The following is a 12,272-nucleotide window of genomic DNA, read 5'->3' as shown; positions in this document are numbered from 1 at the left end:
TAAAGAAAAGCCTACCTAGATGTACTTTAGTTTACTACAATAGACAGTATTTTCGAATCATGGTGGCAGCTATCATGGACTGCCTGTACCTAACTGCCATTCCTGTTTCTTCCCTACTAACAAAACCCTGCCTTACAGGCAACAAGATGTCAGGGCCAGGGGACAAAGGGGCCCACCCCTCCCTTCTTACCAATGCCCAGCCAAGGGAGGATATGCGGTCCACCCATCAGAGAGACAGAGCGGCAAATCTCTCTGGGCATCTCAAGGATATTCCTCCCTGATACGAGCAGGGTGGGGAGAAAGTTCCTTTATTGCTGTCTACTTTGCTTCCAGCTTTGGTTCTGGACACTGTCATTTGAAGAAATGGTGTTGAGTTGTTACAGCCACTTTGTAACACCAAGGATGACAGAACAAATGCATCCAAGAAAATCTTGATGTCTTCCTGCCCTGCTCTTTCTCAGCTACTCTAAGTGGAAAAAAACTGCCATTTATTTTCCTGGGTGATTTGTAAGTCATTTCAGCTCCGTCCCTCTGAAGGAAGGAAATGGAGGGTTAGCTAAACTGAAGGCTGTTCTCCACAAACGCTACTCTGTATAGACCTGCCAGTTTTTCTGTTACTTCAGAGATGGAGTTAAGAGTCAACTAGTTGCTTTATCAATAATTGTTTCATAAAGTGGTTACCAGGTTGGTCAAAACTTCTGAGCAATTATGAGAAACGTGTTTGATGATTTAATTAAAACAGGAACTGTATACTGAAGATAGTACCTGGTATATGAAAGCACTTAATTAAAATATGTTAGACCACTGATCAGTGAAATTAGGGTGGAGGAGGTTAAAAGGGTGAGGAACACACATAGAATGTTCCCACCCAGCTGAGGGCGTGCTTCCCAGGGGAGATTCTGTTTCGATATTAAGAACTGACCCTTCAAATGGGAAATGTGAAGTCCTGTGTTAGACAAAAATAATTATACTGGTGTGTTCTTCTAAGTATGAATTTAATAAAAATAAACTGCCAAAGCTTTCAAAGAATCCACTGAAGAACTGAATGTATTCATTTCATGAGTTCCTCATAATAAGCTGTCTGATGTTATCTGCTGACAGCATTGATTAAAGGCATTTTTATTACAAAAAGTTTCTATTTTTTCCATAATTGATGACATATAAAATTAAACATGTCAAAACAGTAAAAAGGGAGACAATAACACTAAATTCCCTGTAGACAAAATTTTTGTTATGACAAATAATAGTTAACTTAATCAAAGCAGAACCAGTTACCATTTCCCCCAACATAATTCTTGAGATGTGATGCTCATAATCAATGGGAGTGACTCAATTACTCTGCTTCCTCACTATCAAAGATTTACTAGCAGTCTGGCTTGCAAAAAAACCAAAAAACTCTGAATCACTTGAGACACTCAGATCAGATGTCATCAAATTTTGAAACCAATCAATAAAACAATTTCAACAAGGTCTGATGACAGAATAGAAATTAAATCAACAGTGTACATATACTCCAAATGATACATGTACGTTGCTTCCCACTAAGGCTCAGGGGAAAAAAATTAGGTAACCTGAAAACATTTGAAAGATCAGTTTCATCTAGCTCAAAGGTTGTCACCAACATTAATCAGATCAGAAAGTCAGTGGATATACTGTACTTAAGAAACATTATTTCAGCATCCAAGGATGCTAAAACATTTCTTGGAATCTAGTTAGAAGAAGAGAGACCACAGTGAATTTCAGGACTAACAACTCTAAAGCAATAAATACAACCTCACTCTGGGAATCCAAGCTCACAGAAGAGTGTCAGCTCAGGTGAAACAGGGGGGCTGCAAACAGGACTAAATAACTGTCTAATGGCTGAATGAATGGATGGGTAGATAATCGGGTGAACAAATGGAAGAATGGCATGAGAAACTTATCAGGAGAGTTTTAAAAGTTAAGAGCGATAAACAGAAAGCATAATCTGCATTAAAAACTTACTTATTCCATGCTTGTCTAAGGTTTTTAGAGCTGTACGGGGTAAAGCGTTCTGAAATAAAAAAGAAAAATGATAAACAGTCTTTATTCCAAGTGTCCATATTGACAGTATGTTAAAAAAAGAAACTTTTAAAAAGTTACTGTTGGATTTAACCATAGTTATGCTAGACAAACTAGGTCGTCACCTCAGATTAAACAGTTATAAAGAGTAAAACAAGAAGAGTCTAACACTTTAAGCAATGAAACATTGTTTTCTTTTGTCTAGAGCGATTTGTTTCATAACCTGGCTTTCTAGTAATTCTTTCTTAGAATAAGTTTTAACTGGGTTGAAAAAAGAAACCCAAATTCTTTTTTTGGACTGCAAACTGTAGGTAGATTTATAGAAGAATTCTGCCACATCAGTTCAGTGAAACCTGCTGTTTTCTCAATGAAGACATCTTTTTTTTTAAACATTTAAAAATGTTTATTTTTAATTAAAAAAATTTTATATAGTTTTAAGGTTACTTTCCATTTACAGTTGTTACAAAATATTGGCTCTATTCCCCATTTGTATGATTCATTCTTGGGCCTATCTTATACCCAGCAGTTTGTGCCTCCACTTCCCCACCTCTACATTGCTCCTCCACCCCCTACCCACTGGTAAACACTACTCTGTTCTCTGTATCCATCTGTCTGCTTCTTTTTGGTTATATTCACTAGTTTGTTGTATTTGTTAGATCCCACATAGAAGTGATACAGCATTTGTCTCTCTCTGTCTTATCTCACTTAGCATAATGCCTTCCAAGTCCATCCATGTTAGTTCATTCCTGGGTTCTTCATTCCTTCCTACATTTCCACATTTTTGTCTGGGGTTCTTTTCTTCTACTTCAAGGACTCCCCTTATTCTTGTTGTAGTGCAGGATTTGGAATGTTCGTATATTCTCTAGAATATGAGGTCATCTAGTCCTAGTTTAAAATTTTTATTTATTTATTTTAAACTGGAGGATAATTGCTTTACAATATTGCGTTGGCTTCCTCCATATATCAACAAAATCAGCCATAGGTATATGAATGTACACCTGACCAAATACAGTAGTGCAGATCTCCTTGCTTATACTATATAGTATTTACACATACGCAAAGCCAAACCACCAAGGTCCTATAGTGTATACTCACATTTACCATTGAACACTCTTTATTAAATTTTTAAAATTAAAGCATACATGTTTTACGAAGTTAAACAATACAATGGCATAAAATATATATTAATAACATTTTCTCCTGCTCCCCATTTTTCACTTCTAATGATATAGCAATGGTTATTGGCTTGGTATGTCTCTTTCCACATGTTTATGTTTATAAATAAACATAAAATAAAAATCTATCTATATATACAAAAATATATAATATTTTAATTTTTAAATGATTGTACAAAACATTCTCTGAAATTTTTTAGGCATCTAATAATATATATTGAATAGTCCTTCAAATGAAAAATATAAACAACTGTTTCAAACCTATGTAATATTCCAGAGGATAGAATTACAGAAACTATTTGACCATTCTCCAACTGATGGAAATGTAGGTAGTTTCCAGTCCCTTTTTGTCTTAAAAACAACGTTTCAATAAATAATCCCTGCACATCTATTTCTGTATACTTGTGCTTTCTTTCTGGTTACACAGATTCCCCAATATAGAACTGCTTGGAAAATGGTATGCAAATTTCAAACTTTAGTGGATGATGACAGATTACTTTTCATTTCCCACCAGCAACAAAAAAATAATGCCTCATATTATGCATCCATGGGATACACGGACAGTTCAACATATGCAGATGAATAAATGTGCTACGTCATATTAACAGAATGAAAGATAAAAATCACCTGATCATCTCAATAGATGCAGAAAAAGCATCTGACAAAATTAAACACCCATTCATTATATAAACCCTCAATATATTAGGTATGGGTGGAACATACCTCAACACAGTAAAGTCTATATATGACAAGCCCACAGCCAGCATCATACTCAATGGTGAAAGGTACAACTCTTAAAGAAAAGGACAAGGTACTTACTCTCACTATTCCAATTCAACACAGTATTGGAAGTCCTAGCCACAGCAATCAAGCAAGAAACTAACAACAAAAAAGCTGAAGCTGACCAACCACACCCCCCTAAAAAAAAAACACATCTGAAATGGAAAAGAAGAAGTAAAACTGTTGATGTTTGCAGATGACACGGCTTTTTTACATAGAAGACCTTAAAGACTCCATCAAAAACCTGTCAGAATTAATCAACACAACCAGGGAAGTTGCAGGACACAAATTCAATAAACAAAAATCAGTTACATTTCTATATACTAACAACGACTGATCTGAAAAAGAAACAAACAATCCTATTTACAACAGCATCAAAACCAATAAAACACCTAGGATTAAATGTAACCAAGTAGGTAAAAATCTCCACACTGAAAGCTATAAGACATTGATGAAAGAAACTGAAGACACAAATAAGTGGAAAGGCATTCCACACTCATAACGGGAAGAACTAATATGTTGGTAAAATGTTCATACTACTCAAAGCCATCTATAGATTTAACATAATCCCTATCAAGATTCCAATGGCATTTTTTTACAGAAATAGGAAAAAATGACAAAATTCACAAAAGACCAAAGCAATATGGAGAAAGAAGAACAAAGTTGGAGTCATACCTCCTAATGTCAAACTATAGCACAAAGCTACAGGAATAGAAACAGCACGGTAGTGGCATAAAAACAGACACAGGGAACACTAATGGAACAGAATTGAGAGCTCAGGAGTGAACTCATGCATAAATATGGCCAATGCTTGACAAGGGAACCAACATACTCAGTGGAGAAAAGACAGTCTCTTTAATAAGTGGTGCTGGGAAAAATGATACTCAAACGAAAAAGAATGAAACTGGACCTCTGTTTCATATCACACAAAAAACCTGGAAAAAGATTAAGGACTTAAACGCAAAACCTGAAACCACAGAAGAAAACCAGGAAAAAGCTCACTGACCTTAGTCTTCATAATGACTTTATAGTTATAATACCCAAACGCAGGGAATAAAAACAAAAACAAACCCGTGGAACTACATCGATCTAAAGGGTTCTGTATGGCAAGCGAAATAATCGACAAAATGAAAGAGCAAGCTACAAAACGGGAGAAAATATTTACAAACCACATATCTGAAAAACAGTGGTGCTGAAGCTCAGTCGCTTCAGTTGTGTCTGGCTCTTTGTGACCCCCTGGACTGTAGCCTGCCAGGCTCCTCTCTCTATGGAATTTTCCAGGAAAGAATATTGAAGCGGGTTGCCGCTTCCTCCTCCAGAGAACTTCCCAACCCAGGGATCGAACTCCTGTGTCCCGTGTCTCCTGCGCTGGCAGGCACATTCTTTACCAGTGAGCCACCTGGGAAGACCATCTGAAAAACGGCCAATATCTAAAATATAGAAGGGACTCATATAACTCACTGGCAAAAGAACAAGTAATCCAACTAGAGAATGGGCAAAGTGCCTGAATAGACATTTTTCCAAGGATGATATTTACATGGCCAAGTGCATGAAAAAGTGCTTGACCTCACTAAACACCAGGGAAATGAAAATTAAAACCACAGTGAGATTTCCCTTCACACCGGTTAGAATGTACAGAAATGCAGAGAAAAGGACACACTTGGGCTCTGCTGGTGGGAATTTAAATTGGTACAGCCACTGTGGAAAAGAGTGTAAAGGTTGTGCAAAAAAATTAACAACAGAACCATGACATTCTCCAGTCATTTCACTTCTGGGTATATATTAATATCTGAAGGAAATGAAAGAGATTTCCACACTCTTATGTTCACTGCAGCATTATGTATAACAGCCAAGATATGGAACCACTATAACTGTCACCTGGTGGATGCGTGGATAAAGAAAATGTAGCGTGTGTATACACCAGAATGTAGCTGTTGTTCAGGCGCTCAGTTGTGCCCGACTCTTTGTGACCCCACGGGCAGCAGCACACCAGGTTTCTCTGTCCTTCCACTATCTCCCGGAGCTTGCTCAGACTCATGTCCGCTGAGCTGGTGGTGCTTATCTCATCCTTTGCCACCCGCTTCTTCTCCTGCCCTCAGTCTTTCCCAGACTTCTGATTTTATTCCATGAGTCAGTTCTTTGCATCAGGTGCCCAAATTGGAGCTTCACCTTCAGCGTCAGTCCCTCCAACGAACGTTCATGTTTGATTTCCTTTAGGATGGACTGGTTTGATCTCCTTGCTGTCCAAGGGACTCTCAAGAGTCTTCTTCAGCACCACAATTCAACAGCATCAATTCTTCAGTGCTCAGCCTTCTTTACTGTCCAACTCGCACATATTCACTCATAAAAAAGAAAGAAATGTCGCCATGTGCATTAACATGGATGGAAATTGAGTCAGACAAAGACAGAAACCGCATGATCTATCTTCTATGTGGAATCTAAAAAAATACTTAAACTCATGGAGTAGAGAGCAGACAACGGATGTGGTTGAGGTGTAGGGCTGGAGATGGGGAAATGGATAAGTAGCAAAGGATATAAACTTCCAGTTATAAGATGAATAGGTTCTGAGGCTGTCATGTAAAGCATGGTGACTACAGTTAACAATACTGCATTGCTTGTTTATTTGAAAGTTGCCAAGAGAGTAGATTTTTAAAGTTCTCACTATAAAATAAAAAACTGAAACTGTGTGAAGTAATGGATGTGTTAACTAAACTTATGGCAGCATTTTGTAATATATACACATATAAAATAACTGTGCTGAATATCTTAGATTTACACAGTGCTCTCTGTCACTTATAACCCAATAAAGCTGAGGGAAAAGACAGTGTTCTAGCAAATAAAACATGGAGGTATGATGTAGAGTGGAGGGCCACTTAAGGCTGGCTGGCGAGGGAAGGTGAATTTCAAACAAAACAGTCAATCAACACAATAAACAAAGATCCCACTGGAAGCCTGGCTGGAGTTCCACTAAAATAAGTATTTATCTGAAAAGGCTGATACATAAGTTCTGTATATAACAATCTGTTGTATCTTTCCAATTATTTAAAAAATTTTTGATTATGCAAGTTTATCTATAAGAATTCATCTAAAACATGAATTGAACCTAAAAGTCAAGTGAATAAAAATATAGGTACAAGAATATTTATCAAACAACTTTTTTTTTTCACTGAAGGACAGTGATTTACAATACTATAGTAGTTTCAGGTGTAAAAAATAGGGATTCTATATTTTTATAGATTACACACCATTTAAAGTTATTACAAATAATGGCTATTTCTCTCTGTGCTGTACAATAAATCCTTGGTATTTATTTCACACATGCTCAGTTCAGTTCTGTTCAATCATTCAGTTGTGTCTGACTCTTTGAAACTCCATGATCCTGTCCATAACCAACTCCTGGAGTTTACCCAAACTCATGTCCATTGAGTCCGTGATGCCATCAGCCATCTCATCCTCTGTTGTCCCCTTCTCCTCTTGCCCTCAATCTTTCCCAGTATCAGGGTCTTTTCCAATGAGTCAGCTCTTCGCATCAGGTGGCCAAAGTATTGGAGTTTCAGCTTCAACATCAGTCCTTCCAACGAACACCCAGGACTGATCTCTTTTAGGATGGACTGGTTGGAGCTCCTTGCAGTCCAAGGGACTCTCAAGAGTCTTCTCCAACACCACAGTTCAAAACCATCAATTCCTCGGTGGTCAGCTTTCTTTATAATCCAACACTCACTGGAAAAACCATAGCTTTGACTAGACAGACCTTTGTTGGCAAAGTAATGTCTCTGCTTTTTCATATGCTGTCTAGGTTGGCCATAATTTTCCTTCCAAAGAGTAAGTGTCTTTTAATTTCATGGCCGCAGTCACCATCTGCAGTGATTTTAGAGCCCAGAAAAATAAAGTCAGCCACTGTTTCCACTGTCTCCCCATCTATTTGCCATAAAGTGATGGGACTGGATGCCATGATCTTAGTTTTCTGAATGTTGAGCTTTAAGCCAACATTTCCACTCTCTTCTTTCACTTTCATCAAGAGGCTCTTTAGTTCTTCCTCACTTTCTGCCATAAGGGTAGTGTCATCTGCATATCTGAGGTTATTGATATTTCTCCTGGCAATCTTGATTCCAGCTTGTGCTTCTTCCAGCCCAGCGTTTCTCATGATGTACTCTGCATATAAGTTAAATAAGCAGGGTGACAATATATAGCCTTGATGTGCTCCTTTTCCTATTTGGAATCAGCCTGTTGTTCCATGTCCAATTCTAACTGTTGCTTCCTGACCTGCATAAAGGTTTCTCAAGAGGCATGTCAGGTGGTCTGGTATTCCCATCTCTTTCAGAATTTTCCACAGTTTATTGTGATCCACACAGCGAAGGCTTTGGCATAGTCAATAAAGCAAAAATAGATGTTTTTCTGGAACTCTCTCGCTTTTTTGATGATCCAGTGGATGTTGGCAATTTGATCTCTGGTTCCTCTACCTTTTCTAAAACCAGCTTGAACATCTGGAAGTTCATGGTTCACGTATTGCTGAAGCCTGGCTTGGAGAATTTTGAGCATTATTTTACTAGCGTGTGTAGTAAAATACTTTACACGCTAGTGTCTCTTGAACTTAGCTTTTAAGGACTTCCCTAGTGGCACAGTTGGTAAAGAATCTGCCTTCAATGCAGCAGACTGCCTGCAATGCTAGAGACCAGAGATCAATCTCTGGGTCAGGAAGATCCTCTGGAGAAAGAAATGGCAACCCACTCCAGTTTCTTGCCTATGTAATCCCATGGACAGAGAAGCCTGGAGGGCTTTAGTCCACAGGGTTGCAAGAGTTGATCACAACTTAATGACTAAGCCTCCACCAAATGTAGCTTTTAATATAAAATATAGGAATAAGTGTACTTTGATAAACATTCAGAAAAATGTTTATTTTTTTCATCTTTCCATTTAAAAAGGATTTGTGCATACAGTAGAATTAAGTGATTTCTTTTTCATATTGATCTCATTTTTCATAATTTAATACTTAATAGACTTAAATCTGCTTTATATTATTTGGTACCTTTTGTTGGTGTTATCTGCTTTGAATTATAAGTTTTTAAAGAAAATCCAAATGATTTATATTGCTTTTGCTTTGGTATGTTTCACATGTAACAACACTGTTAGATAAAAAGAACAAAAAGAAATTTAAGAACATACTCAGCTTCCTATCTCTAAATACAGAGCTTATTCAAAAGAAATGACTAGAAATCTGTGCAGAGATTCATTGATTCAACTACTATTCACTGAGCCACTACTGTGTGCCAATATACTTCTTGGAACGGAAGATATGGGAGCAAACCAGAGAAGACCTTCTTGCCTGCAAGCAGGTCATATTCCAGGAGAAGATGTGCAGGTCTGTAGTGAGCCTGGAAGACAGAGTGGGTGGAAGACCGCTCACACAGACTTGTGGCCCTTAGGTTATGATTTAGAATTTTTTTTAAAGGTTCACTCTGGCCTCTGTTTGGAGAATACACTACCACTGGAGGCAAAGATGGAAGCTGGGAGAGCAATGAAGGTTATCACAACAGCAGGACAGGACAGGGGCTACGGCAACAGAGTGGACGCAGTGAGAGAAGACAAGCTGAAAATATTTTCACAGTGAAGCAAGTAAGATTTGCTGATGAACTGGACACGGGGTGTGGCAGAAAGGGAGGAGTTAGGATGACTCGCGGAGTACTTACTGCTCTCCAATTTCCAGGTTTCAAAGATTTGGAATTTCATCAGTTCAGTTCAGTCGCTCAGTCGTGTCTGATTCTTTGCGACCTCATGAACCACAGCACGCCAGGCCTCCCTGTCTGTCACCAACTCCCAGACTCTATCCAAACTCATGTCCATTGAGTCGGTGATGCCATCCAACCATCTCATCCTCTGTTGCCCCCTTCTCCTCCTGCCCTCAATCTTTCCCAGCATCAGGGTCTTTTCTAATGAGTCAGCTCTTCGCATCAGGTACTATTACTCTGAGAATGCATTAATACTCCCACAATGACTCAGAAACTATTTGACAGATTCATGGGTTTCAGTCATCTTTCAAGCAGAGGTAATTGTCAAAATATTTAATACTCTGCAAGGCTTGGACCAACCAGTACAGAAACCAGCCATTATGCTTCAGTGGTGTACACTAGCTGAGGAGTAGCCCTGATTACAAACATTCACTGTTTTAAAGTTACAGGCAAAAGTGCTCACCAAAAATTATGTATTTAATTGGTTCAAAAGAATGTCTAACATCTGCATTTATTCTCTACTAGACTGCATTATATAAGACCAACATATTCAGTCAGTTGGTGTAGAACAGAAATGTAACGCCATATTCTAGGTTTGAGAATTAACTGACAAAGAAAGAAGAAATGGCTTTTTATGAAGGTTTAGAAAAATTATTATTATGTATAATAAATATAGTCTGGTGTTTTAAAATCAAGATATATTTTAAAAATTAATTACATCAAATGTCCTTGTAATACAAATTTGATCTCCTTAACTTTGTACTCCCCACAAGCAATTTTAATAATTTGCTATGATTTCAGGAAGGAAGAAGAATTCTATTACAGATAAAATTAATACAATCTTGCATTTACCAGCAAATTATCATTCTTAGCAATTAATGACTGCACACAAATATGAACTCTAAGGATTGCCTCTATTTAGAGTTTGACAGGATAAGTTAATAGAAAAGTTTTTTTCAGAAATACAGTATGTCAGTTTTAGGCGTGCATGAAAGAGCCAAAATTGATAGTGAAACATGTCACATGAAAGTGGAAAAAATAACAAAGGAAAAAGTCTTCCTTCATTTACTTTCCATCACTACTCACATAAACTCTTTCTTTTTTAATTTTTTATTTTGTATTGGGGTACAGCCAATTAACAATATTGTGATAGATTCAGATGAACAGCAAAGGGCCTCAGCCACACATACACACGCACCCATTCTCCCCAGACTCCCCTCCCGTCCAGGATGCCAGGTAACATTGAGCAGAGCTCCCTGTGCTACACAGCAGGTCCTTGTTCATTATCCATTTTAAATATATATATCCATCAGTGTGTATATATCCATCCCTAACTCCCTGTCACTTCCCCCATCCCTCACCAACAACTGTAAGTTCATTCTCTAAGTCTGTGAGTCTCTTTTTGTTCTATAAGTTCATCTGTCTCATTTCTTTTTAGATTCCACATATAAGGGATGTCAAACTCTAAACTCTTCTAGCAAATGTCACCCGGCACTGGCTTCTACGTCAGGCACTCCATGGACCGTGGGCACACAGAAATGAGGACATCCTGCTTATAATTCAGTGGCCCAGCAAAGTAAATACAGAATTACCAACACAGGGTGAAAAGCGCCACAGTGTGGATATGGACACAGTCCCCTGGGAGCCCAGAGGCAGAGACACTAACTACATCTGTTTTCTTTTCCAAATGAAGACAGGACAAACTCAAATATCTGAAGCTAGTTCCAGTAACACACAAGACCTGATCTCTTGCATCCAACATCTTTCAGATCTTAACTGTCAAAGCACACATTTTCAAACAGAGCTATTTCCAACATTTTCTGCAATGAGCATGTATAACATTTAGAATTTAATTTTTTAAATTCTATTTTGAAAACAACTGCATTATGAGTAAAAATAATGTTCCATTAGCATGAAAGCAAACTAATTCACTAGGTAAGTTTTGAAAACAAAAAAGGGCTTAAATTAGTGCCCCAAATCAGGAAGAGCTGTATTTAGTAAAACAGTCAACTGCTTATGAACAATTTTCACAGATTATTCCAGTATTTGATTAGGGGTGCTTTACACTGTTCTTCAGTTAGGTTTATTCTGTCACTACTTTAATGTCAGCTTTTTCTCTCCAATTATGTTTAAACTAAAAGTTTAGAATGCGGTGATTGAAAGCACTGGCCAACTCACAGTGTAACTGAGAACTGCAATTAATTTAAACCTGCAGGCTGATTTTCACCTTCTCTTCTTCTTGCAGGGACACAGCAGAGGATGGTCGCACACAGCAGGGAGCCGGGGAGGAGAGCTCAGAGAGAAGAAATCACTGGCTCTGCGACGTGGTGGGGGTGGAGGACAGAGGCTGGAAAGGTTCTGCTCAAACTGCCATCCTTATATGCAGTGATTCGTTGCAATTTCATGGGAAAATACTGGTGAATGATAGCATTCATTCTGAAGCTTCCCAGCTTAAAAGAGCTACACCTGAGATGCAGACATAGAGAATGGACTTGTGGACACAGGTAGGAATGAGAAGGTGGGATGGTTCAGAGAGCAGCGCCGACATATA

General features: G+C 38.1%; 1 protein-coding gene across 1 annotated transcript in view; it reads right to left on the bottom strand.

The window, feature by feature from the left end:
- CDK14 (cyclin dependent kinase 14) overlaps positions 1 to 12,272 on the bottom strand; it is a 634,831-nt gene that overhangs the window by 143,524 nt on the left and 479,035 nt on the right. Inside the window, exon 12 of the mRNA XM_065939116.1 lies at positions 1,984 to 2,032. Coding sequence (XP_065795188.1) covers positions 1,984 to 2,032 — 49 coding nt within the window. The remainder of the gene's footprint in view (positions 1 to 1,983; positions 2,033 to 12,272) is intronic.

Source organism: Muntiacus reevesi, chromosome 6, assembly GCF_963930625.1.
Source record: "Muntiacus reevesi chromosome 6, mMunRee1.1, whole genome shotgun sequence".
NCBI lineage: Eukaryota > Metazoa > Chordata > Mammalia > Artiodactyla > Cervidae > Muntiacus > Muntiacus reevesi.
The sequence above is the reverse complement of the archived record's forward strand: the minus strand, read 5'-3'. Positions and strand labels throughout refer to the sequence as shown.